The 25,863-nt window shown below is 53.8% G+C and overlaps 10 protein-coding genes across 10 annotated transcripts; 7 read left to right on the top strand and 3 right to left on the bottom strand.

The window, feature by feature from the left end:
- Nucleotides 1–919: 919 nt before the first annotated feature.
- Nucleotides 920–2,623, bottom strand: J4E84_008595 (uncharacterized protein; the record flags this gene model as incomplete). Its single annotated transcript, XM_049391166.1, has 5 exons — nucleotides 920–1,402; nucleotides 1,467–1,622; nucleotides 1,671–2,129; nucleotides 2,179–2,409; nucleotides 2,456–2,623. 5 exons carry the CDS (start codon nucleotides 2,621–2,623, stop codon nucleotides 920–922), a joined length of 1,497 nt encoding a protein of 498 aa, XP_049241198.1.
- Nucleotides 2,624–3,211: 588 nt separating this feature from the next.
- Nucleotides 3,212–4,396, bottom strand: J4E84_008594 (uncharacterized protein; the record flags this gene model as incomplete). Its single annotated transcript, XM_049391165.1, has 1 exon — nucleotides 3,212–4,396. The coding sequence occupies one exon, from the start codon at nucleotides 4,394–4,396 to the stop codon at nucleotides 3,212–3,214; it is 1,185 nt and encodes a 394-aa protein (XP_049241197.1).
- A 2,697-nt stretch (nucleotides 4,397–7,093) lies between these two features.
- On the top strand, nucleotides 7,094–8,763 carry J4E84_008593 (uncharacterized protein; the record flags this gene model as incomplete). The annotated part of the gene is made up of 3 exons (XM_049391164.1): nucleotides 7,094–7,111; nucleotides 7,167–7,259; nucleotides 7,312–8,763. The coding sequence occupies 3 exons, from the start codon at nucleotides 7,094–7,096 to the stop codon at nucleotides 8,761–8,763; spliced, it is 1,563 nt and encodes a 520-aa protein (XP_049241196.1).
- A 380-nt stretch (nucleotides 8,764–9,143) lies between these two features.
- J4E84_008592 (uncharacterized protein) lies at nucleotides 9,144–9,933 on the bottom strand (the record flags this gene model as incomplete). The annotated part of the gene is made up of 3 exons (XM_049391163.1): nucleotides 9,144–9,274; nucleotides 9,326–9,591; nucleotides 9,662–9,933. The coding sequence occupies 3 exons, from the start codon at nucleotides 9,931–9,933 to the stop codon at nucleotides 9,144–9,146; spliced, it is 669 nt and encodes a 222-aa protein (XP_049241195.1).
- Nucleotides 9,934–10,346: 413 nt separating this feature from the next.
- Nucleotides 10,347–11,017, top strand: J4E84_008591 (uncharacterized protein; the record flags this gene model as incomplete). Its single annotated transcript, XM_049391162.1, has 6 exons — nucleotides 10,347–10,571; nucleotides 10,621–10,638; nucleotides 10,691–10,771; nucleotides 10,823–10,871; nucleotides 10,920–10,958; nucleotides 11,010–11,017. The coding sequence occupies 6 exons, from the start codon at nucleotides 10,347–10,349 to the stop codon at nucleotides 11,015–11,017; spliced, it is 420 nt and encodes a 139-aa protein (XP_049241194.1).
- A 481-nt stretch (nucleotides 11,018–11,498) lies between these two features.
- VPS74 (Vacuolar protein sorting-associated protein 74) lies at nucleotides 11,499–12,726 on the top strand (the record flags this gene model as incomplete). Its single annotated transcript, XM_049391161.1, has 4 exons — nucleotides 11,499–11,759; nucleotides 11,818–12,064; nucleotides 12,121–12,614; nucleotides 12,676–12,726. The coding sequence occupies 4 exons, from the start codon at nucleotides 11,499–11,501 to the stop codon at nucleotides 12,724–12,726; spliced, it is 1,053 nt and encodes a 350-aa protein (XP_049241193.1).
- A 1,107-nt stretch (nucleotides 12,727–13,833) lies between these two features.
- J4E84_008589 (uncharacterized protein) lies at nucleotides 13,834–16,346 on the top strand (the record flags this gene model as incomplete). Its single annotated transcript, XM_049391160.1, has 2 exons — nucleotides 13,834–15,954; nucleotides 16,002–16,346. The coding sequence occupies 2 exons, from the start codon at nucleotides 13,834–13,836 to the stop codon at nucleotides 16,344–16,346; spliced, it is 2,466 nt and encodes an 821-aa protein (XP_049241192.1).
- Nucleotides 16,347–16,880: 534 nt separating this feature from the next.
- Nucleotides 16,881–17,783, top strand: J4E84_008588 (uncharacterized protein; the record flags this gene model as incomplete). The annotated part of the gene is made up of 1 exon (XM_049391159.1): nucleotides 16,881–17,783. One exon carries the CDS (start codon nucleotides 16,881–16,883, stop codon nucleotides 17,781–17,783), a length of 903 nt encoding a protein of 300 aa, XP_049241191.1.
- Nucleotides 17,784–18,311: 528 nt separating this feature from the next.
- J4E84_008587 (uncharacterized protein) lies at nucleotides 18,312–19,888 on the top strand (the record flags this gene model as incomplete). The annotated part of the gene is made up of 4 exons (XM_049391158.1): nucleotides 18,312–18,333; nucleotides 18,452–18,535; nucleotides 18,603–19,508; nucleotides 19,659–19,888. The coding sequence occupies 4 exons, from the start codon at nucleotides 18,312–18,314 to the stop codon at nucleotides 19,886–19,888; spliced, it is 1,242 nt and encodes a 413-aa protein (XP_049241190.1).
- A 1,188-nt stretch (nucleotides 19,889–21,076) lies between these two features.
- J4E84_008586 (uncharacterized protein) lies at nucleotides 21,077–24,806 on the top strand (the record flags this gene model as incomplete). Its single annotated transcript, XM_049391157.1, has 6 exons — nucleotides 21,077–22,959; nucleotides 23,145–23,238; nucleotides 23,423–23,763; nucleotides 23,813–24,373; nucleotides 24,426–24,621; nucleotides 24,684–24,806. The coding sequence occupies 6 exons, from the start codon at nucleotides 21,077–21,079 to the stop codon at nucleotides 24,804–24,806; spliced, it is 3,198 nt and encodes a 1,065-aa protein (XP_049241189.1).
- Between the last annotated feature and the right edge of the window lie 1,057 nt (nucleotides 24,807–25,863).

Here is a 25,863-nt window from a genome sequence, read left to right as displayed (position 1 = left end):
CGGGTTCCTGACTTGCCGCAGAACTATCAATCTGCTCCATGACCCTCTCATCTGTGCCATCTCACCACCCATCGGCGATCTGTAGTCCCTTCTTCTAGCCTGCCTTAGTCCACATCATGCTTCTTCCCCGTTCCCCGTTCGCCGTCCCCTCTCCACTTCCGTTTCCCATTGCAACAAAAACAAACGTCCAATGCTCAATCCCGACGGCGCCTCACAATCCTCCCGAATCCGATGCCGACAATTGCATGTCGTGCGATGGTATTGTTTACTCAACACGACGTGTCAAAAGTAACCTCTGACTACAAACCCAACCCGTTCGCAATCGCTTGCGCAAGTTGCGCTCATGGCAGCCCGACGCCCGTACATCGCAATTCGCCAATTCGGTCCGTTTGCCACGCGCTCCAGAGGCCCATGTCGCGCCTGCTATCAAACACGGTCCCAGCAGCGCGGTCGTATCGCGTATACGATAATCGACTGATACTGACACACGCCTAAACTTCCAAATTCGCGCTCCACTACCGCCATTTCTGACACGAAAAGCATTGCAACAAGCAAGTCTGCATCACCCAACTTCTCAACACGTGGCACGTTGGTGGCTTCATGATTTCTTTTCGTGATTCTTCTCGCTACAGAAACCATCATGTCTGTATTAGGACCGTCCGTCATCGTTTTCGCCTCCCCGCAGCCTTCTATAGGCTGCTTTGCCAGCCTTCATGGTCCGTCCTTGATCATGTCTGCTGTTTGTGATCCGCCATCTCTCGTTTCATGCATTACCGTTATCGCGTCATGGACATTTATCATGCCCAACCCTGCCAAACGCTCGACTTCGTCAGCACTAGTCACCGTCTCTTCGGTCTTCCACTTCCATGTAGTGAACTTGTAATCACCCTTGCTATGCGTCTACCATCGCTCTTCATCTTCAGTGCAAATCTGTCATCATGTCCTCTTCAGCTTCGAGGCCGTCGTCCCAAGCCGTGTCCATGGCATCGCCGTTGTTGGTCTGCCTCTTGTTCAGCCGCTTCTGGTTCTCAACGTACTCTTTAGTAAGCGTCATTCGGTAGTCGGCGTCCTTGACTTGCTCGGCGAGCATGTTGGTACGGCGCGTCTGCTCAAACAGCGCTTGTTGCTGCTGCTTCTCACTCTTGGCCAGAGGCCCTTGCGTCGGGTCCAAGAAGAAACGTAGTACGATCCCCGCATTCGCCTTGTCCGTCTCCTCTAGCCGTGCGTTCAAGTGCCCATCCTTGATCAATGTGTCGATGTATCCGGCGATCTCATCCGCAGGTGCCCCCAGATGGTGCGCAATGTTTGAGACTGGAATTGCCGAGTACGTCCGTGACAGCCGCGAAACGTAAGCCCGTGTCTGGCTGCTGATGAGTTCGTTGACGAGACCAGCGTTGCCATCCTTCACGTCTTGTTAGTATTCATGAAACAAGCGTTGCATGTTTTGCAGTTTATCATGACCATACCTCTGCCCAAACCTCACTACCCGCCTGCACCTGAGCCTTCAGCTTCGACATGTTGTCCAGCTCCTCATATGCGTCCGCCAGGGCTTCGTAGGCTTTCGATGCAGCCTTGATATCTTTGATCGCGCTTCCATTTGAGGTCCGTGGTGCAGTGCCCACCTGCGAATGTCAGCTTGGTCCGCGATATACTGCTTGGTTGCAACATACCTTTCCCTCTACGAGACAGCTCACCAACACCCACTTCTTGTACGCCTCCAGCATCAAGCCGTTCGCTGTTTTGGTCGTAGGTATAACCAGCACGTGCTCCAGAAATTGTTTCGCCTTCTTGAATTGCCGAAGGCCCAGATATACCTGAGCACCTAGAACATAGTACTCTTCTATATCCGTCAGCGACACCTTGTCTGAATGTCCAGAGTTCTGATGTATGTATTCCCCGCTGCTCGCGACGTCCGCACATGGCACTGAGTATTCGAGGCCGTCACGGACGACGTTGGCAATCTTCTGGGGGATGCTGTGGATATAGTTGTCGAGGATCGGTTCGGCGGCCGCATACGATCGCGTCTCCATGCATAGACGTATAAAGGAAAGGTGGACTGAAGTAAAGGTGCCTGTGGAAGCATCAAGTCGAGTCATAGCCGACCGCATGGGCGCAATAGCCAGGCTCGCCTGTAGTAGTCAGCATCTCATGCAGCGAATAGCATTTTATCCGACCTACAGAATCGCATGCCCGCGCAATCGCCTCGGTCTGCTCGACGAGGTATCTCCACTCTTTCCCAACATAGCGTAGTTGTATAGGGTCTGCAGTCTCCAGGAAGAGCACCAGCTGATTCCATAACGTACCACCGGGCTGCAGTGCATCGGGTACGTTTCTCTTCTCGACGATAGCGGAGATGCGGTGGCGGAGAGCAAAGGCGTATGCTATTGAGTTCACGGCGGGGTTGAGTATCTGTAAAGTCAGCGGCCTCCGGGCTGATACTGTCAGCTATCCTTACCGAAAGAACGTCTTGGTTTGTATTTGCGCCCTTGGCCCATTGTGACGACGGGATATTGTTCAGTTGCGAGACAAATGAACGAGCCTTCGAATCATATTCGCGCCGCTTTGCGAGGTCTGGGCTATCTGGCTGGAACGACAGCAGTATAGAGGTGAGTTCGGCCGACATTGTCGCGTCGGTGTGGAGGGATCTTGTGGTTCGAGCACGTAGGCAAGGCGGAGGCGGCGATGCAGGGTGGGGTATCGTATCGTTGTTGCCTGCGTATTTCCGATCCAGTGTATTTGTTCGGTTCCCAGTAGAGCTCCTGTTCTGGACGGAGGGATTTGGTTGAATAGCGAGGACAAACGTGTAATGTTGCCGCAACTAAATGTTGTTTGTCGAGGCGGAGGTGACATAGCTCTCCGCGCCCGCGAGCTCAAGGCACCTACGCACGGACGACAAGCAGTTACCCCACCAGGTGCCACCTTCACTTCGCTGTGGCGGTGCACCAATTCCAGCAAACCATCCCACAAGACAAAAACTGAGCAGGCCTACGTGACTGGGTTGCTGTTGACTGATACGCCCTTGTTTGTTCCATTGACATAGCTCTACCATACTTCTTTTCTACACAAGTTAGAAGTATCCATGAATACGTCTAAACTATACCTAAGTACATTTCGACACTTAGGACGGAGAGCCATAGTTTCACTAAATCAATTCCGATCCGTCTCTGGAGTTATTCGTCTCATTTTCCAAACACTTTCGGTAAAAACAATGCTATACTTTCCAGCCCATCTCAACCGCTTCCTCCCTCGCCGTCAGGACTACTGGCAACACGTCGTACCTGGAAGACTCCGAATCTATATCGCCCGGACGCGACTTCTGCTTGTAGATTCGAACCATATGCACGAGACCCAGACCATATGCTTCGTCCTCATCCTCTTCATCGTTGTTCTCGTCGTTCTCCCCAATCTCTTCTGTCTTCTTGGCCATCGTTCCACGCGTCCGTGGCCCAGACATTACGATGGGAACATCCTTCTTCGGCCTACGTCTGACATGTTTCTGCGGTTCTGCGATAGCAGCGGTCTGCAAATCATCGTCTGAATCCTCCGAATGGTCAACGAGGTCTACTTCCGGTGGAGCCAGAGAAGCGTATGGGTTCAACGCGTCCCCAGAATACGCATTCGAGTAGATCGAACCAAGCCTGTTCAACGCATGTGTAGAAAACTCCGACTCTTCATCGCTTACTTCCAAGATATCAGTCCCCGGATGCTGGACCAGCGTAGCTTTAATGGTCGCCGCGAACTCTGCTTCAACCGTTCCTTTTCCTTTGCTCTCGATAGAAACCTGCTTCACTCCACGAATGCCAAGTAGCGCAGTCGCGAGAAGCTTCTCCGTGCTGTTGAGCTTGTAAGGTAGCTTATCTCTCTCCTCGTCGGACAGTTTGCCATCGGCTAGCTTCTTCAGTTTGTCGTTTACAAAGGCAGATAGGTGTGGCGATATGAGGTGGTAGCTGTAACGCGTGAGGAGTATGTTGCCTTTTACGACTAGCAGAAGGGCTTGTAAGTCGTGAGGATTGGTAGCGTTGTCGGCGCGTGGGTGTAGCTTGTTGAGTGCCATTGCGAAACGGTCCTCCGTATATGCGAACAGTTTAGTTGTGTCGAGATGAACCTCTAGAGTTTTCATGTCCCGCAGATAATCTCCGGATGCATCAGTCTTGGAGATGAATTCATTGCAATCAGCCTCTTCCTTGAGTATAACGTGATCGAACTCGCTAGGAATCTTGCGAGACAGCATTGGTTTCGATTTTGGCGGTGGCTGTGAGACCGGTGGAGCCAGGGTGATGTTATCGAGCATATCTTCCTCTTCCTCTTGCGATGCGCCGTTGCGAGTCTTACGCCGTCCATGTCCATCGGACAAGGACGATCCTGTGGGCACACTGGCTTTCTTGGGACGTGCCATACTTTACTACGAAGCTGGTCGACGTGTGTGGTGGTGTGATTGTGATCAAGGGCCTTTGTTGAAATGGAGATGCGAAAGTCAGAGGCTGGTTCTAAAAAGGGTCTCAAGAGGGGTGCGTGCAAGTGGACTGGTGAATAAAGGGAGTGATTACCGTGAATCTACCTTTATAGATAGGTTGTGGGGAACAGCCGTGAAAAGTCACCAGCATGACCAAGTCAGCTCTAGAACATGTAGAGACGCTCAAAGTGACTGCTCGATACTACGCGTTCAGCGCTGTCAGATGGTTCCTTCACTATACATACCGTCTGATACATCATATGGCATATCACAATGAGTAGTGTCGTCTCGGACCCGTTTGAAACTAGGAGAGACACCACGACAATTACCCTCCCAAAGGCGACACCGGGCTTGCACTATGAGAATCCTATGCTCCAACATAGTTTCGGTCGTCGCCAGCTTATTGTATAGTATCTGTAGTGCCCCCATTTACAAGCGCTTTCTCGTAGGCTCTCCACCACAATCCCAGATTCGCTGCGACCAATAAGTCCATCATTTTCAAGCCTTCGTCTTCCAGAATTATCTTTCCCAACTTCGCTTGCTTGCCACCAAACCCGCCACCTGCGAATTCCTGACCTAAAGAAAGATCTAAGCGATCCAACGAACTTCTAGCGTCTTCGGTGGTGTCATCGCGACTGACTGATAAAGAGGAATTGTTGCGGCTGTGTCGTGCTTTGCGGAAGAACGAAGAGCGTTTTGAGCCTTCTTCGCCTCTGGGTGTAGTGGGTTTTGGACTACTCGGGAGGTTGAATCGTAACTCACTAACCGTCATGGCTGTGGGCGGCGCTCCTTGGAGCCCTGGAACAACGTGTCGACACTACGAGGGTAGTAAGCATCATCTGTTGACAATCACTGAGATAGGAGTGGCATTACCTTCAAAGATCCGCCGCCTACTCCCGTGGTGAACTCACATCGTCCGTTCCACGGACTTGTAAACACATAACCACGAAAACTGGTTTGCCTATCCGAGACCTGGATGCTAGCATATGACTGTTCTTGCCTAGTCACGAACGGAGGGGTTGGAGACGGTCTCATGTCTGTCGATGTGGAGTTGGTCTGCGCGCGATAACTCCCCCTTGAGTCAGGACGTCCGGTATCGTAGTCATACGAATTAAGCTTCCGATGTCCAAAGCCGCCTATATGCTGCGATCCTTCCATCCATATGCGTCGACGGAACACGTTCTCGTTCGTAGACAGATGAGCACCCGTCTGCTGTTCTGACCCTGCGTTACGTGACTGGATGGACATGCCACTATCCCGTGTTGTTAAAGGGGGCTTGTCAGTGGTTTCGGAATGCAGAAACTTAGAGTAGCCAGGATTGAAAACTTCGATATACATCGGTGCTCCCAACTTCTTCTTGATGCCAGGATCATTCATTGTCGACGAGACATCTAGGACAGGTGGATCCTCAATGCGAGCAACATTCCATTGCGCTCCAGATGCGGGATCCCGCCGGATAAGGGTGAGCGATGCACTGGAGCGTGACGGGTTCTCCGATCGTCTACGTGGCGAAGCTGTCGGTCTTCGGTTTTCCTGTTGGTACTGGCTTGCATCGAATGAGCGTCGTGGGCTGTGGCTATACTCTGGGGCGAGCATTGCAGATCTCCGCGCATAGTTGCCTGCATCAGTGTTCTGGTTGTTGGAGTAATTACTGATAGGAGCCAGAGGGCTAGGAACGGGCTTCCGTATGGGAGCTGTGTTTATGCCGGGTACTGCTTTCCTTGGGACGATAGGCGCAGAGACAGGATTAGAAGACGATTGGCTCTCTTGCGCATAATCTGGGTCCTGGAATCCAGGAGGGTCGACAAGGTAAGCATCTTCTGGTTGCTCAACGTGGACGAAATAGAGTGAGCTTTGTATGTCTTCTGCGGTCACCACCTTTTCCCGCGGCTTCATCGGAGATAAGAAGACATCTGAAGCACGTTAGGTTTACTGTAGGAGAAGACATGTTGACAGCCGTACCTCTGCTGCCAGGAACACGGGCGATGTACAGTACTAGCGGGTCGTGCCTCTCATGAGTAGGATTCCTTGGGTAAGCTGGTGGATTTGAGGCAAGAGCGGTAAGCGATGAAAGAGATCTGGCTTCGATGATCGGCGTAGCCATTAGAGCGGAGGTATTAGCAGTTTTGATATGTGGGATTGCGCTGAGTATACAGAGTTGTCAGGTGATTGCCAGCAGGGCGTTGCCTAGGATATATACAAGGCGACGACGGCGAGGTTGTGCTTGGGCTCGGGTGGCTGTGCGTACGCGTCTCCACCGACTATCATGTACAACAAATGAATTGTCTTGGCCTATCGTTGTGAAGCGCGAGAGGCAAGCGGATCTGACAGACGCGCATCACCCATGGACTCGCGGCGCCTTGCCGGCAGCGAGGCTGATGCTGGTGAAGGAGCACGCGAGTCTGCTTCGCGTTAAGCCAGAATGGTCGGTGGCTGGGGCGGCGAGGGTCTATTGGCGGGTGGGTCTGATCTTGGAAGGGCCCTAGCGCTGAAAGTCTGCTCGAAATCTTGGCTTTCGTTTTGACCTCGATTTTCGCGACCCGCACACGACACGCTCGCCCCGCCAACTCTGCGCCCTCTACCCGTCTGAAACAGGACATATCACATTACGAAAAGGATCCTGCGTCTATCGTCCTCGCAATGGGCGACAATCTCGAGGTATGCACCGGGCAGTCTCCTGTCGCCTGCTCTCGCCGCTAACTGAGAGCTGCAGGAGCGTCTAAAGAGCCATGCTCGTGCCTTTGAGGGACTCATGTCTCTGATACCCGCCAAAGACTACTATGGCAAGGATGAGAGCATCACCAGCGTATGCATCTCTTCCCCTCAGGCATCGCCTTATGCTGACATGATGTCTGCAGACGCAATGGCAAAAGAAAGGCAAGAAGCAGACTCTCGAAGAACGACAAGCAGCCAAGCGAGCGAAGCTGGATCCTGCCTCCCACAAGAGCGCCAAAGACGTCATGGACGAGAACGCGCTAAAACGGAAGCGTGAATTGGAGGGTGAGGAGGTTTCCGAGCCCGAGTCGTCCGATCTTGACATGGACATCACAAAGGAGAAGCCTCTTGAGGGCATCAAGAGCAAGGCAAAGAAGCAAAAGACACAGCCTGTTGAGCCAGAAGCCGAAGAAGAGACCGAAGAAGTCACTTTGTCCAAGGCGGAGGCCAAGCACGCGGCGAAAGCAGAGAAGCGGAGAGAAAAGAGGAAGGAGAAGCAGGCCAAGAACAAGCAAAAGCTGGAAGCGAAGAAAGCGCTACCAACGCAGTTCCAAGGTCTCGCCGCCGAAAAGTCTGAAAAGGACGATGACGAGGACGAGGATGAAGATGAAGAAGACGACGCGTCTGCAGACGAACTCGAACATCCAGACGAACGCATAGAGGCCTTGGACGTCTCCGGTCTCGTCGAAGAGGGTCAGTCTACTGCTCCCTCCACTACTGCCAATTCCAACTCCTCCACAGCCTCCGTCGCCTCCGCCGCTTCGTCAAATTCTTCACTACCTCAGTCCGGCGAGGAAGCGCCACAGAAGAAGGCTAAAAAGCCATACACGATCGATCCACAGAAACATGAGGATTTCCGCGCTCGGTTGAACGCGAAACTAGAGGCCATGCGCGCGGCGCGAAAGGCTGACGGCCCAGATGGACGCCCTGCACGCAACCGAGCAGAGCTGATCGAGGCGCGCAGGAAGAAGGAAGCCGAAAAGAAGGCCGCGAAGAAGGCCATGCGTCAGGATGCGAAAGAGGATGAGGCGCGACAGCAAGCAGAGGAACAGCTCGCCCGGATAAGAGGCGGTTCGGGCTCACCTTCTGTATTCCCAGCGAGGTCGCCGGAGACTGAGCGCAACTTCAACTTTGGCAAGATCGCATGGGACGGCCAACAGCTTGAGAGCAATCTCTCTGGATTCCTCGACTCCAAGAAGAAGAAGGGCAAGTCAGATGCGAAGACAGCACTAGAGGCTGCGCAAAAGAAACAGGCTCGCATCAACGCCTTTGACGAGGACAAGCGCAAGGATATTCAAGAGAAGGATCTATGGCTGGCCGCCAAGAAGAGGGCACAGGGCGAGAAGGTGTTCGACGACGTCAACCTTCTGAAGAAGAGCTTGAAGCGTCAACAAAAACAAAAGGACAAGAGCAAGCAAGAGTGGAAGGAGAGGCTCACGAACGTGGACCAAGGAAAGGCCGCGAGACAGAAGAAGAGGGAGGAGAACCTCAAGAAGCGCAAGGATGACAAGGGTCAAAAGGGCAAAAAGAAGGTCAAGAAGCCCGGCAAGAAGGTCAAGCGACCGGGCTTTGAAGGCACATTCAAGGCGAGATGATCATGAGGCTGGGCGGAATCAAGGTATATAAAAGGAAAGGGTGGCGGCATGCATACTATAGGCAGACATTTGGCGTTTGATACCATATCATGGCAGGCATCGTATGAGCGTTAGGAGTATTATGATCTTGAATATTAGGTTGTCTTCTCTCGAGAATGTTTGTTCAATGCCAATGCTGTCTTGCAAATCAAAAGTAATGCATCTAGATCGACTCCGTCACAATAGCACGTCCGTCAATTCCATGTATCTCAGTGTCTTCTTGAACATGGTCTCAGTGAGCTTGATATTGTTTACTGATGCATTGACAAAAGAAATCTGACTGGCTGTGTCAGACGCAACCGCTCCTTATATGTACAGTAATTCCGAATCACTCCCGTCCATTATCTGTAAGGCGCATCCGCACGAGCAGCTGCGGCAATCTCAGGCTCCCACTTGTCTCCGTTTGCTAGCAACTTCTCCTTGTTGTAAAGTAGCTCCTCGCGGGTCTCGGTCGCATACTCAGCATTAGGTCCTGTATCATGTTAGCACTCGATCGGCGTGCTCAGGGGACGTGTCGACATACCCTCAACAATGGCATCGACTGGGCAGCTCTCCTGGCAGAGACCGCAGTAGATGCACTTGGTCATGTCGATATCATAGCGTGTGGTCCTCCTGCTACCGTCCATGCGCTCTTCGGCCTCGATTGTGATGGCTTGTGCAGGGCAAATGGCTTCGCAGAGCTTGCAAGCAATGCAACGCTCCTCACCGGTAGGGTACCGTCGCAGGGCGTGTTCGCCTCGGAAGCGGGGTGAGATGGGGCCCTTCTCGAATGGGTAGAAGATGGTGTATCTTCAGAAACGTCAGATTACCGTATTGCGACCAGGTGGCAGACGAACAGTCTGCTGATTGGAGTACTCACGGTGGGCGGAAAAACTGCTCCAACGACACATACATGCCGCGGAACATCTCCATGAGCAAGAAGTACTTGCCGGCGCGGTCCAATGCACCTTCTCCTTCATCCCATCGCTTGGGCTTGGGTAACCGGAAGCCTGGCGGCGGGGGCCCTGCTGGGGTGGCGGCTCGGGATAGGGTGGTAGAGAAGAAGGCGACGGTGGCGGGCGAGGGGAGGCGTCCAGACGCGAACTGTGGTGACCGGAGCAGCGTGGCAGCTGGGCGGCTGCGTGCCAACATTGTCAATGGCTTTGCGCTGGCCATTGTGAGCGTGGTGGAGTCGCTGGCGGGTTGGGGGGTTGCTGGCGGATATGGAGGTTGTCGTCAAGCTCGAAACTTGAGGTCGTCGCTTGTAACGCGGAGGCTGCGATTGGCCGACAAGTCGAATGACGGCAACAACGGTGGGAGGCAACTCCGAGGTCAGAAATTTGACTCAGGTGATGTAGCAGGGTATATGAATGATTTCCAAGTCTTTCTCGGATATCCGTGTTACCTGTTGCGATAATTCAAGGTGCGCCTGTTCACTCGTACGGAAATGCTCTTGACGGCTGACTAACGTAATGTAACTTTAGTCTGAAGTTCTAGTCGAGCATCAACATCACCACCACCACCGACCTTGCTACCTCGCACGACGCACTCCTAAACCGTCCACCATGTTCCGAACAGCACTCCTCAGGTCCGCCCGGTCCGCCGTCCGCGCTGCCCCACGATGCCAGGCCGCAATGGCTCGCCCCGTTGCGCGAAGCTCCTTCGTCCAGCCAAAGCAAATGAACCCCTCCGTATACTTCCAGGCCGTGCGATGCTACGCCGCGAGCGCCGGTCTGTCAAAAGATGAGGTCACCGGCAGGATAATGGACCTTTTGAAGAACTTCGACAAGGTAATGGCTATGCGACGGGAATTTTAGAAAGTGGCTAACGCAGAAGCAGGTCACCGATGCCTCCAAGGTAGCTACCAACCGCGCGTGAGGGATTGGAGACAAAGGCTTACATTTTGCAGCTGAACGCCGAATCGCACTTCCACAACGACCTCGGTCTCGACAGTCTGGATACCGTAGAGGTGGTCATGGCGATTGAGGAGGTTAGTCGGTCCGCGTACGATACACGGAAGGCAAATCTGACAGTGAGGCAGGAATTCAGCATTGAGATCCCCGACAAGGAGGCCGATGCCATCCACAGCGGTACGTTCAGATGCAGGGTCGGAGATATACATACTGATGATATCACAGTCAAGCAAGCAGTGGACTACATCATGGCCCAGCCCGATGGTGAGTCGCAACTTGAAAATCCCGAAGTTGCCCGAAACTAACACATCGCAGCTCACTAAATTATATTGGAGAGCCGCGCTGGATTGGAGATGATGGATGTGGAATTGAGAGTCGGTCCTACCGGCATCGCTATATATATGCCCCCGTGTAAAACAGTCGCCTGGGTCGGCACCGTGTACTTCTGATAGAATTGACGCTATCCACCTCCCAGTGCTTTGGCTATTGTGTTGTTGGACGCCTGTTTACTTGATCTCCGAAGCGTGCGTAACTAATCTTGGCACATCCGAGACCGACACCCTGTCCGCTGATTGATGTGGCACGAGAATCAACCCCCAACGCGTAACTCACACAGGCGCCTTGCGATACCCCTTATTCTTTACATCGCCGTGCCCGCTACCCTCTCCTACATCGCACTCACCGAAAGTCCCACATAGTCCGACACCGCGCATGCGCAGCCCAAGCGCCCTCATCCCTGCGCCCGTTGAGGAGCATCACGCATAATTTCAACGAGACCCCCCTCCCGTTCCACAACCACACCTGATGGCTTCTAGCTCTGGTCTGACGCGCCGGAGAGGAGGCGGCGGCGCTGCAGGCAACGGCGAAGACGAGAGCAGCCGAGTCAGCTCGCCAGCACCCAAGCGCAACGACGACCGCACCCCCGAAACCTCCTACGAAAGCTCCGAGAATGGCCACAAGATCGCATTCGACCCCCGGGACATTAGCGAAAATGCAGAGAGGAGCAAGCAGCCCAAGCTGACGCTCATGGAGGAAATCATCCTCATGGGGCTGAAGGACAAACAGGTGTGTACACCGCAGGGCGCTGGTGGGCTAGGGGCAGCAGGCTGATGAGTGAGAATAGGGATACCTGTCGTTCTGGAACGACAACATCTCCTATGCATTGCGAGGCTGCATCGTCATAGAATTGGCCTTCCGAGGCCGCGTGAGCATGCAAAAGGATTCGAATCGGCGACGGTTCCCCCTCGCAGACCGGGTCATCGAGGTTATTGACGACACGTTGACCGGAGAGGTTCTGCTGGATGAGGCCCTGAAGATGATGAAGTCGAGCGAGAAGATGAGCGTCAACTCGTGGATCGACCTCATGAGCGGTACGTTTGCGGCGCGCAATCCCAAGGCTGATGCTCGGCACTAACTGTACACACAGGAGAGACGTGGAACCTCATGAAGATTGGCTACCAACTAAAACAAGTACGCGAACGACTATGCAAAGGCCTCGTCGACAAGGGCATCCTGCGCACCGAGAAGAAGAACTTCCTCCTGTTCGACATGGCTACACATCCCGTCGCAGACGGCGGCGCAAAGGAGGAGATTCGACGCAGAGTCCGGAACGTTCTCACAAACCGCACCGTCGTCCTCCCTGGCAGCCAATTCCTCCCCGAGGAGTTGGAATTCAGGGTGCTCCGAACAATCACCATGGTCTGCGCCGCCTATGCCGCCAACGTCCTCGAGAACGCCCTGACCACGTTGGGTCACGAAGCGCGGGAACGGGCTTTTGCTCAAGTGGACGAGCTGCTGGCAGAATATTCGCAGTGGCCGTTTGCAAAGAGGCAGGGTGGCTCGCAGGGTGTGGGCGCAAACTTGGGTCAGCTCATCACGGACGAAGTTAACGGTTCCAAGGATAAGGAGCTCCAGCTTGAGGTAAGTCAATCGCTGTTTTGTTTTCATTCAACATGACAGAGCGCTGACTATTTTACCATAGGTTGTCGCAGCATGCTTGAGTGTATTCACTCGACTTGACTCACTGCTTTGAGCGCAGGGTATACAACGAGAGCAGCGAGTTTACTGAGCAACAGGGGAGCGCATGTCTCAGCAGCGAACCTGCACGTTTGAGTATCTATCGCAAGCAAAGCAGACGCATATAGCCGGCGAACTTGTAAGCGGCGGCGTGTCCGGGCCGGGACTGGATGGAAATGTTTAGGTATTGTCAGTTTCTAGCATTGATGCAACTAGGATGGATCTGGAGGCGAGGGCGTCAGAGTGCGGTGACGAGGTGTACTACCAGACGCTTCTTATCTTCTTCTACTAGGCGGGTCTTTCCATAAAATACAACCTTTATTCGATAACGAACAAGATCCACTGCATTACACGAGTGGCTTTTCCTCTGAGCTTACCGGTCTAGGTAGGCGCTAGCATTCGTCATGGCGTCACACGTGATGGGCTGCGTGGAGACGATGGAGTGCAGGTGTAATTATGTGGAACAGTCGGGAGAGCATGGCCTCTGCTTTCGTGAAAAGAACCACGCCGGGCAGAGACGCTGGGTGCGTGGGAGCGTGCCGACGAGCTTCAGTGTGGTCATGGGCTGGCTGGCTCGGCGCTCGCAAGCGGCGGGAAGTGGGAGCGAGGCGCAAATCCATCAATGCCTCTGCCTGACACACAACACATCATTCCGAGCTTATCCACGGCCGCGACCCCGCCCAAGGTACCGCAGCAGGTGTTTCGCCGATTTAGGTTTCCTGCCAATACTCTCGCCTGTGAAAGGCTTACAGACGGGCTGCTGCGCGCTTGACTACCCGATCGGCACTTCTTTCCCTGGACAGCCAAACAGAGGCCCAGCCCAGCCCTGTGACCTGTGACGACGCGCAAATTGCATGCTCGCAAAGGTATGTGTTTTTTCTATTGCTGCTATTTATTCGCGTGATCGCGGCGCGATGCATGCGCTTTCTGGAGATGGCGGCGCGGGTGTTGCTGTCGCCATCGCATCGCACGTCCGCCCCCTTCTTCTGGCAGGCGCGACCGCTTGGGACGCCCATTGACCCACTCGAGCCTCCATCACTCTTTCCAGCCTCCATGCCTCGGCTCTAACCAGGGCAGCAACACGCAGGTCGCTCCTGCTGCGCGCATCCACAGTTCCTACGCGATGCCCTCCCCGCCGCTAGCCGACTCTCAGTCCCTCGATCCTGCCCACGGCGCGTCCGCCAACGGCATCAACAGTGAAGGTGCTGTCCAGCCCGCCAACGCCCCGACCAGCATCAATGGACCCGACGGCGCGTCCAACGACAACAACGCGATCCGAGACGGCAAGCAGAAAGCCAAGGCCGTCATGGCCGCCTCTGGTCTGAACCTCGCCGGCGCGCAAGGCGACATGGCATCGCCCGCGCAACCCGAAGCCATCAACGGCGCGTCGCCCAGCAGAAAGCGATCGCGTTCGGGCACCCGCAAATCATCGCACACGCCCTCCCACGACGACGGCGCGAACCCCACAGCCTCGCAGACGCACCTCCTCAACCGCTACATCGAGCGCGACCTGTTGGACAGTGTAAACAAGTACGAACGCAACAAACATTCCGAGAGGGTCTATGGCGAACTCAACGACCTGCGCCATTTCTACCGCGACGAAGTATATCCGGTCCGACGACAGAACCCCGGCGCCATCTTTGGATATGGCTACGCTGGCTATGGCAACGGCCTGACCGAGATACCCCCCGACCCCAGAGACCCGCGCGCCCTACCGCAAACCAAGCTGCTATACCCTGAGAATGCCAAGCGCGCTGGCCGTCGACTCGCACCGCAGCTCAAGGTTTCGAAAGAGAAGGGGCTCCAGCAAGCAGACCAGATTGAGGAGCTTGTACCTGTGCGCTTGGATATCGAATTGGATAGACTGAAGCTTCGCGATACTTTTACCTGGAACCTCCACGACCGCGTTACCAACCCCGTGCTCTTCGCCCAAACCCTCGTCGAAGACTTCCAAATACCGCCCGAACTGCGCCAGAACGTAATGCAGCAAATCGATCGCGAAATTCACGAGCAGGTACAAGACTACTACCCCCACGCCTTCTTCGACGACGAGCCACTGGATCCACATCAGCCATACTCGGCATACAAGAACGATGAGATGCGGATATTGATCAAACTGAACATTACGATTGGCCAGCACACCCTCGTAGACCAGTTTGAGTGGGAGATCAACAACCCTCTGAATGCGCCTGAGGAGTTTGCGAGACAGATGGCCGCCGACTTGTCACTATCCGGAGAGTTCACAACCGCAATCGCACATTCCATAAGAGAGCAGTGCCAGATGTTTACAAAAAGTCTTTACATCACAGGACATCCCTTCGACGGGCGACCAGTCGAAGATACAGACATACAAGACAACTTCCTGGCATCACCACTTCCCTCCGTATTCCGCCCGATGCAGTCAACAAAGGACTACCAACCCTACCTTTACGAACTCAGCAATGCGGACCTGGAGCGAGCCGAACTTTCAATCATGCGCGAACAGCGACGCCAGAAGCGTTCCGTCAACAGACGCGGTGGCCCTGCCCTGCCAGACCTCAAAGACCGCCAACGGACTGTTCGGACGTTGGTCGTTTCATCAGTGCTGCCTGGCGCTGCGGAAACGATTGAGGACAGTCAACTCTTCAAGGCCACGCGCAAAGCCAGAGAAGGCCGTCGTCGCGGTGCTGATGGCAGCTCAGACGATTCAGATAGTGATGATTCAGTCATGGAGTCTCCCGCACCTGCTCAATTGATGACTGGAGGCACTGCTCGTACCCGTGGTATGCGCGGAGCTGCTACTGCTGCTCAAGCTGCGATGCGATCCGCCATTGGAAGATCAGCAACTCCCGAAGTCTCGAATATCCAAACACCCCATCACGAGCCACGGGCGTCGAGGTCCCTACGGTATGAAGCGCGGGAAGAGAGCGTATCTGAACCCACATCACTAATAGTCAAACTCCGCATAACGCCCGCAAAGTTCAGGGAATGGGTAAGGAACCCAAGAGCTTTCGTAAAGCCCGCTGGAACTCCCATGATGACACTCTCGCAACCACCAACGCGGGGTACGCCTACCGCAAACTCGATGCCCCCTCCACCGTCACCCGCCATGCCTTCCCGCTCCACACCGACAGTACCGACATCCGTTGAAGCTTCGCCGAAACCACCTTCCACACCCACACCAACGACACCAAACAAGCAATGGAATTACAAGCCGGATGGCTCGTTAGAAGCACCTTGGCCAACGCCCGCCACCTCACAACATGTAAGATCTCTCCTTGCTTCCCTGTAGTCATATCTGACCCATACTAGCCTCCCACTCCCCCATGGCTCCAAAAAGCCCTTCAAGACCTACGCGATAAGAATCCCGGGGAGCTCTTCGAATCTACCATGCGCTACGCAGTCATGAACGAGCGCCACGAGGACCCGAAGACTGGCGAGATGGTGTCCAGACAAGTCAAGCTAGATACACTATCTCCAACCGCTCCTCTGCCAGCAAACCACAAAGCGTACTTCCTCCCGCGAATCCGATGCATAGACTGCCCAGGAAAGCTGTACAATGCTGGGCCCGAACAAACGGTCAATAATTTTGAATTACATCTGAAGAACCGCGTACACATGGAGAACGTGCGCAAACGGACTGGTCAGCCATTGTAGGCTTAGCATTCAGATTGCCTGTCTGCGCAAACAGGAAATGATATTCAGATAAGCATAGCGGGGTCTTTTTCATATTGGCAAGCGCATCCAGGGTATAGAAGCCCGTGTAAAAACAGCGGATCACGTGGAGTTGCGCATGCGGACAACGTGCTTGTCTATCGGCGTTCTCATTTGTCGGCTACAACTCGGAAATTTGGGCCCCTCTTGGATTATAGCACGGAGGGTTGGCATAGTTTGAAGCCTTCGTCATTATGCGGCACTATTTTGAGTACCTTCCTTCTTCTCTTAGTTGCTGGTGTCGTTTGTAAAGTATAAGTAGGGTTGGTAGTCTTCGACGCAGCGATGTAGGTAGGCGTCAATTACAGTTGTTCATATCAAGGCCGTGCAAGTGCCATCTCTCGATACTGTGAAGGCCTCTATTCATCTCCTTACCGCAAGCCTTCTTCGCAGTCGTTGCCAGAGAGAACATCGTCCCCGCTTCACTCCGTCACGTGTTCGGTTCCGGTAATACCTACCTAGTAGCCTGTCGTCATGATGTTCAACGCAGCGCTTCTTGTCACCACCCTGCTTGCCTTCATCATGAAAGCACAAGCTGCTACCCTCCCAATCCGAATCTTAACCCACAATATCCGTTATGCCGCCGATCCACCCGCCGCAGGCGAGAAGCCCTGGTCAACACGGAAACAGCTGATCCTCAATGAGTTGCACTACAACACTCTTCACAACCCCGAAGCCTTCATCTGTCTGCAAGAAGTACTCAATGAGCAGATCGTCGACATAATGGCCGGTCTCGGCAACGAATGGGCTTACATCGGCGTCGGCCGCGACGACGGCAAAACCGAAGGCGAATACAGCCCCGTCATCTACCGCCCAGCCGTCTGGGAACTCGTGACCTGGAAGACCGTCTGGCTAAACGAAGACGGCGCCGTTGGAAAGAAAGGCTGGGACGCAGGCTCCGTTCGCATCGTGACCATCGGCACGTTCAAGCACATGATAAGCAAGAAGGAAATAGTAGCCATGTCAACGCATTTCGACAACTCGGGCGCCATCTCGCGCCGCGAATCTGCGAAGATTATCGAAGGAATTGCCGCAGATATCGCTTCCACGGCGTCAAACTACTCGTCTACTGGTCTACCTTTCTTCCTGGCTGGCGACCTCAACTCTGAGATTACTGATGATGCGTACATGATGCTGAATAACGCGTCGTCTCTCCTGCAAGATACGAAGGAGCAGGCTAAGTGGCTGTATGGTGATGAGAATACGTATACGGCTTTCGATGATGTGGACAAGGCGCTGATTGACTTTGTGTTTGTGGGACCGAGGGGAGAGGGAGATTGGGGTGTTGAGGGGTATAGTGTGTTGCCGAATCGGTTTGAAGATGGGGTTTATGCTAGTGATCATCGCGCGGTGGTTGTGGATGGGGTTTTGGAGGTTTAGAGTGGAACATTAAACGAAGAGTAGAAAGCGCCTTTGACTCAGACTGGGATCTGGCCTTGGTTCGGGCTGGTCATGGAGCTGTTTGTGGCGCTGGTATCACATTAATGCCATGGTTATGTTCAGGCTAATGCATTTCATTGATTTGCCAGGAACACTATATTTGATACCGTCAAATGTCTGGCATGCTGTCGAAGCTGTCATAAGCGTGGCTTACGTAGAAGTGTACAGCGGCATAACCGTAGTGAAGTTCCACTGCAATCATGGAAATGCCAACCTAGACCACATATACGAGCTCGAAACCATAACTCAGATGATCACAAGTCCAGTTTCCATACCCAAGGTTATTTATCCAGGAACAAGCAAAGCAGGTCGAGTGTGACGTTGTCAGGCGATCATCGTCATTGGGCTCTGGCTAAGCGAAAGCTCGAAAGCACCCCACTGAGGGGCTGGTCTGAACACAGGAACGACCTCGCGCACCACTCCAATTCTAGCTCCTAGACCATCTTCCCACACTCAACTATACTCAAGATGGCCGAAACAGCAGCTGTCGGTAAGCTCGATCCTTGTTCGCTATTAATGTCATCAACATGAGAAGCTATTCAGACGAAAATAGCTTCGGCCTCAGTTTTGTGCTGTCAATGAGTCGCAGAAGCTAACCCATATTGCAGACTACACTCTGGCGAACCCAGATACTATCACCAAGTACAAGGTCGCCGCCGACATCTCCCAGAAAGTCCTCAAGGAGGTCTCCGGTACGACGCTCCCCACACCTGCGCTCGTTTCCCGCGCGTAAACACGAGCATAAACTGACCAGTCCAGGATGGATCGCCGCTGATGCCAGCATTGTCGAGCTCTGTGAGCGCGGCGACAAGCTCCTAGACGAGGAGGTCGCCAAGGTCTACAAGGGCAAGAAGGTCCTCAAGGGCATTGGACACTGCACCACCATCTCGCCGAGCGCCTACATCACCCCGTACACACCACTCAAGACCGATGCCGAGGAAGCCGCCGTGACACTGAAGGAGGGAGAGGTTGTCAAGATCCAGCTGGGTGCCCAGATCGATGGCTTCTGCGCGATCGTTTGCGACAATGTCATTGTCGGAGCTGCCGACGAGGTCACCGGACGGGAGGCAGATCTCATTCTGGCTACACACTACGCGAACGAGCTTCTGCTGAGGTTGATGGTACCCCCAGGCTTGGTTCCCCACGGCGACGAGGAGGAGCAAAAGAAGGCTGCGTCAAAGAAGGCCTACACCCAGAGCCAAATGACCAACATGCTTGAGAAGGTTGTCAAGGCGTATGGCTGCAACCTCGTCGAGAGCACCACCATCTGGCAATTCGACCACAACGAGATCGAGTCCAAGAAGAAGATCATTCTTGCGCCCGGCGAGGGTGTCAGAGGAGAGGGTCTCCCTGAGGTCGGCGAAGTGTGGGGTGTTGAGATGGGTGTCAGTCTCGGAAGCGGCAAGGTCAAGAGCAACAGCAACAGGACCACTCTGCACCGACGTACAGCCACCACCTACCAGCTCAAGCGCCCTACCTCGCGAAGCCTGTTGTCTGAAGTTGTCAAGAAGTTCGGCACCTTCCCCTTCAGTCTGCGCCAGCTTGAGGACGAGAAGGCTGCCAAGGTTGGTGTCGTCGAATGTGTCCGCACAGGTGTGCTCCGCCAGTACGAAGTTGTCGTTGACAAGGACAACCAGCCCGTAGCTAGGTTGTTCAGCACTGTTGGTAAGTCCGAGGATTTCCCCTGCTCTGTCTGTGCACGGAGATGCCCGATATTGGCCGATGTGGTCGATTGCTCGATCTCCATATTCCCACCTTCGTTTGCTTGATTTCGAAGGATCATGAGACTTGCTTCAATAGCTAACGTATTAACAGCGATCACCAAGAACGGCATGCAGCGTCTGGCTCAACCCACTGCCATCGACACCTCCAAGTACAAGTCTGACAAGAAGATTGAGGACGAGGAGATCCTCAAGATTCTCGAACAGCCCATTGGAAAGACTTCGACAAAGAAGAACAAGAAGAAGAAGAAGAAGCCCGCCAAGAAGGCCGCTGACGGCGGTGCTGCTCCTGCCGAAGAGGAGGAGAGTGACGACGAGGAGTAGACGCAGCTTGCGGAGACCTTGACGCCATACCCGCCTCTCGACTATGAGCCTGGATGACACGGACCTTTTTGGTGACTGCAGAAAACGGCAGGATCGGAAAGAAAATCGGCAAAAGACTCAGGTCTGATGTGCTTTGTCTTGTGCTCGTGCACTTGATCAAGTAGAAGCGATAACAAACCAAAAAAAAAACAGACACCTATTTACCGGCCAGCATTTTTCGCTTCGTATGCGTGATATTGACTAATGTAGAATCTGATAGCTAACACACGCGCATTCAAGGAGTTACGGACAGCTCACGGACTGAGATCGTACCAGGTGGTCTGGGGAGTCTTTGGCAGTCGAACACAGCTTCATCCTCCTCATTTCCAAGCGGCCATGGACGCGACATACATGTCAGTCATCTCAGAAGGGGCTTTTTGTTTTCGATGCATCTATGACGAAGGGTGGAGCGGATGTTGGTCGGCTTCGCGTCATTGTTCTTGTATTCTATTTATCTTGTCCTTCCGTCATGTTATCGTCCCTCCCAAACGCTGGACATGGCAAAGCAAGAGAGACTTCAAGAGATCCATGGCTATGTTGTTCGCTCCAACACAAGAAAGCTATGGTGCTCGAGGCGGAGAGCCAGGCATGGTATAGAGTGAGGTAAAGCATGGAACAGAATTTACCCCTGAGTAGATCATGCAAAGACAGGATTGTGCAATAGAGATTTATCGAAGTGAAGTCAGGAACAATGTCAATACTATCCTCACTATTCAGGCGCGCGTCCACGTATTGTACGACCCGATCTGCAAGTGGCGATTGGTGAAGGTGAACTTGGGCACGTCAGGGAAAAAGCGGACAAAAGATCATGGATTCTTTGGTATCATTACACCAACACCGCACCCCGCCTTTGTCAGAACTGAAAAACCAATCCGACAATCGAAGAAGCTTCCGGCTATCTATATATCTCATTCCTGACGACAGTAAGACATGGCGATGTTTGCGCATGCGTAGGGGGCTGACATAATAAGAAGGTCCGTCCAAGCGTCCAGGGCACCCTCGAACAACCTTCAGCGACTCTCATTCCTGCACTACCGACCCACAACGACGGGCACGGCATTGCGGCGTGTAAATTCTCGGACAACACGTGAAGTAAGTCTCACCGTCTTCGTGATTATTATAGCGCGCTGACCAAACTGTAGTTTCGCCATGCCGGCCCTCCGCAAGTCTCTCCGGGAGTCGCGCGACTTCAAATCGCAACAAAGGTCCAGCACCACGCCCTACGCCTCACCCACCGGCACCCCGAGCGAGCACGTCAACGAGAAGAAACAGCGTTCAATTACCGAGTGGACTGAACCCCAACCGCAAACTCTGGCCCCATCTTTCGAAGAGCACGGGTTTGCGCGGCACGGCGTCTTGGAGAATATGGCCCCCCTCGGTGTCCCTCCAAAGGCCAAGGACAAGCAGCGCGCGCGCGCTCTCGACGGGCCGGCTGCCCGAAATTCGCTATTGGGCAAGAGCTTGGGTTTCGGTGGTGACGAGGTTGGGTCGACGCCAGAGGTCACTCCAGCTCCTGAGCTCGAGCCTGACGACTCGGAGCGGCAGGAGGAGGAAGAGATGCAGGCCGCCTTCCCGATCCTAGAAGACGACGAGGACGACGACTACGAGCCCGCGACAAAACCGAAGAAGAAAGTGAAGGTGTCGAAAACTCCCGTCAGGGGCAAGACCCCAGTGCAGAGCAAGACACCTGTCAACGGCAAGACGCCCACAACGAAAATCGGTCACACCAAGAGCGCCTCGGTTTCCGCGAGCCCGGCAGTACAGGCAGTCTCCATGTCGGAGCCGGTTGAGGCTGCGACTCAGCGCATTCAGATTGCGGTCAACGATGCGATTTCCAAAGCCAACAGCAACTCGGGCAAGCGCTACGTGGGCATTGCGTTGAGGCGCGCCTACGAGCAGAGCAAAATCGATTCCAACTTGGCAGACGCGATCGAATCGGTTATTCAAAGAAACAGCACCAATGCGCAGATGGTCCGATTTCGCAGGTTCATCAAGCAGTTCAAGAAAGAGGAAAAGGCGAGGATGGGTTTGGGCAAGAACGGGCGCTTTGACCAGCAATCCGCGATGAATCACGGAGCTTCATTCTTCAGTCAGCAGCCGTCTCCTAGGGCTAGTAGTGAAATTGTTCCTGATGACTCTGCCTCCGCCGTCAACGACTACCAAGATCGAAAGTTCATGGACTCTACTAATTCGGCTACAAGCTTTTCCCACAAAGCATTGCAGTCAGCTCTTGACCAAAATTCGGGTCAAGCACCTCACCCATTCAGCAGCGCACCCGCTCTTCCAGCCACAGCAGATACCTCAAATGAGTCAACGCCGAGACAGCCGTCCAAGTCGCCCAGAAAACGCACCGCTACCAACGGAACTCAGGCCCAGGATTCTGCAATGGATGTGGAGGGAGGATTGTCGACCGGAGCACCCACTCCAGCAGCGAGGACACCGGACACCGGTGGGAGCGATTCTGAGCTGTCGGATGTCAACGAAGAGATAGTCCAGAAAGGCCCTCCAGAGCCTGTGCAGGTCAATGGGAAACCCGCTGCACCTGCGCCTGTCGTGCCACCCAAGAAGGGCAAGAATATTGCGGCTGCGCGTGCTGCTAAAAAGATGAAAGGCAATGCCGGGAAGCTCTTTGGAAAGCATGCCTACAAGCAGCAGCCACCGACCGCAGAACAGCAAGCGGAAGATGACCGAATCTATGAGATGCGAAAGGCTATGGTGGACCAGCAGCCTATTCGCAAGTTCGAGCAGTTCCCTCCTCCCGTCTCTGATGTTCGCTTTGATGACGAGATTCTCGAGACTGAGTCTTTGACCGACTCTCAGATCGCCGTGGGACCACCTGTTGATTCTGATCAACCACGACGCGCCGGACGAGTTCCAAATCATGGAACCAAGCGCCTGCGAGAGGATCCGTCACGCTTCTCCTCACCTCAGTTTGAGCCTGCCATGTCGTCGCGTCCTTCAACGCCAGCAGTGGGGCCGGCACCTAAGCGGGTCAAGCTCACCAACGGGCAGGGCGCCAGGACAAAACGATCGTAAGTATTCTCAGCTCATTTTTTCAGCATCCTTGTCAATTTTTCGGCGTTGGTCGATGCATGTACCCGGTTCAGCACAGGGCTGTAAGCGTCGACTGAGCAAGCTCTACGTGTTTGCACGTGTTTGCATCGTACATTCCGTACATGTCATCAAATTATCACAAGGCTAACTGTTACACGTATAGGCCGGTCAAAAACCGAGACGCAGGACCTATTGCTGGTGTAGCCTTTACTGGTGGTGGCGGTTCGAGACAGTTGGGGCCTGATGACAATGACCCGGTAAGTGCCACTGGATTCCCGAAGCATCCAACCACACCATTCCTCTTCCACCACACAACTCATCAACAACAATTTCTCTTTTTCATCCCCAACATCAATGTTGCTCACTACAGACATCACGCCGCTCAAATTTCCATATTCTCCTCCACTTTCTGTCCTTTCTTCACCTCTAACAGAATGTCAGAACTCGCCACAGTCAGAGAGCGACGACTTCTGCTCTGCGTGTAGAGGCGCAGGCGAGTTTGTATGCTGCGAAAACTGTCCACGCGTCTTTCACCTTCTCTGCTGCGATCCGCCGCGAACAGAGGTTCCAGATGGAGCGTTCTACTGTTATGAGTGCAATACGAAGTTCGCTGCATCCGACGATGCCGCAGAGTCGTATCCTAGTCTGGGTCCCCTCTTCAGCAAGCTTGAGCGCACAAATCCTCGCGCGTTTGCTCTACCTTCTGATATTCAAAACAACTTCGAAGGCGTTTCTGCACGTCCCGATGGCTCGTATTTTGAGGAGGTCAAGAAGTTTCCACTGTAAGTGTGACGCGTTCTGTCGCGTGATTTGGCACTAACATCACAACAGAGCGAAGAACAGTGGCTATGGCTACCAGAAGCCCGAATACACCAGGCTTATTGATGCTGACCACAAAGTCATTTTATGCACCCAGTGCGGAGTGTCGAGCGGCCACAAGCGTCAAATGCTGAAGTGTGACTTTTGTCACGCGTACTGGCACTTGGACTGCGTCGACCCGCCTCTCGCTAACCCACCACACATCAGCCTTGAGGCATCGCAGCGGGATGCCTGGAGGTGTCCTCGACATATCGAACATGACCTTCGCAGCGGTTTACTGCTGCAGAACGACCTGAGTTCCAAAGATGGGGATTCTGAAATGGCCGATGCCGCGCCGGTAACTCGGGTGCCACGCAGGGTGCGAGTGCGCAAGCAACCGGAATATGTCGAGCCCACCTTTTCACGTGGCATGCGCAACAATGGCTTGATCGATATCACTAACGACCCTGACGACGACACTGATGGCGAAGGCAATTATGTGTTTGGTGACAACGATCCCAAGGATGTCAACTCCAAGGTCTTCCGTGTTCCGGAGAAGGGAGTCATCCTTGACTTCGTCAGCAAGGTTAAGAGGTATACAAAGTCACATCAGCAGCTCATTAAACTAGTCACTAACACATCGCAGTGGCCGTGTAGTCAAGAAGGCCGAAGCCCGCAAGTCCGCAGAAGCTGCATCACAGCGCAGAGCGTCCATGCAAAATTTCCTTGCGCACAACTTCCAGCAGCAGCAAGCAGCACTATCTCTGGCACAGCTGGCAAACAAGACGCCAGAGATGAACCTGGGTGAGGGCACAGTTCAAGCGCTCATCCTCGGTCTCACTGTAAGACAATCTGTGGCCCACCGGCCTTGTTTTGATCCTCGGCGCTAATCCACGTGAAACAGTCCGAAGCTCCCCCGGCCGTCATCACCGCCATGTCCAACGCAGACCCACCACCGCCCACTGATGACGAGCGCGCGCAGTTGAAGATGCTGCAGCAGCTCATTCAGCGTCGACTTGGAGCTTGATTCCTGCTCAAGCATACCGGATCTGAACCTAAACATTTAGCCTGGTTGTCGTGACGCCACCGCGCAACCTGGACCCATCTGGGCCCCCCACAACACTCCTCATGCACTCAACACCAAAGATTCCAACTCCGCCATAATATTCCAAGACATCGTCGTCAAGGTAGTGCATAGTTCCTAGGCTGTCCGTGGCGAAGTCGTTGGGAATGCTCAGCCGTCAGCTCAGCCAACCCGCTCAACTTCCGTACTCGAACATGACACTTGTTCGCTAACGGACGCGCGGCACGGTCCTTGCCCGACACGTCAACGATTTTTGCTCTCTTTTTCGAAAAAAGCTCTCTCTCTGCCCCATTCCCCGTAGCTTGTTTCCGGCGGATCATCTGTTTTGCACACGATGCGCGAATTCAGCGCTCGCGCTTTCCCCCACCCAATACGTCTTTGTTTGCCGGTACCAACAGCTACCTACTGCCAAGTCCCTGCGCATTTTTGTCAGGGACGCTTTTCTTTCGCTGTACCACACAACTGCATAGCGAGGAGTTTCACACGGGGTACTACTTTGTACATTTTGAGCTCTTGGTGAGGAGCTTTTTTTCGTTTTCTCGTCCTTGTCTTCGGCGTTCTTCTGGGGGAGGGAAGCTGAACGCGTGGGCCAAAGTGTTAAACTTTCTCTCTTCCACCCCTCCGCTGTTTGCGGGTTTGACCGGTTTCACGTTAACTAGTATACTTGCGAAGCTTGTATACTGGTTTCGAAACGGGAAGGGAGGGAGGGTATCTGGATGCGGTATCTTAGGAAGACATGTAGTATTAGTCGGTCTATGAACTGGGTGGATGCTGTGTCTATCATCTTGATTGTGCCTCCGCACAAATGAAATTGAAGTGAATGTGAACATGCGGCTCACTTACGTGAGAATCAATGAAGAAGGGCAGGAGACTTTGCGGACCAACTGGGGGATTTACCGGGTTCACCATGTCAGACACGTCGCACACAGTTGCTCGATAAGCAGCGAACTAAGACTCAGGGCAACTGCTGATGGCCTATCGACCCCGCTTCATTGTATAT

Source organism: Alternaria hordeiaustralica (genome assembly GCF_023758085.1).
Source record: "Alternaria hordeiaustralica strain BMP 2776 chromosome Unknown scaffold_22, whole genome shotgun sequence".
Taxonomy (NCBI): Eukaryota; Fungi; Ascomycota; class Dothideomycetes; order Pleosporales; family Pleosporaceae; genus Alternaria; species Alternaria hordeiaustralica.
This window is presented reverse-complemented; position numbering and strand designations above follow the sequence as displayed.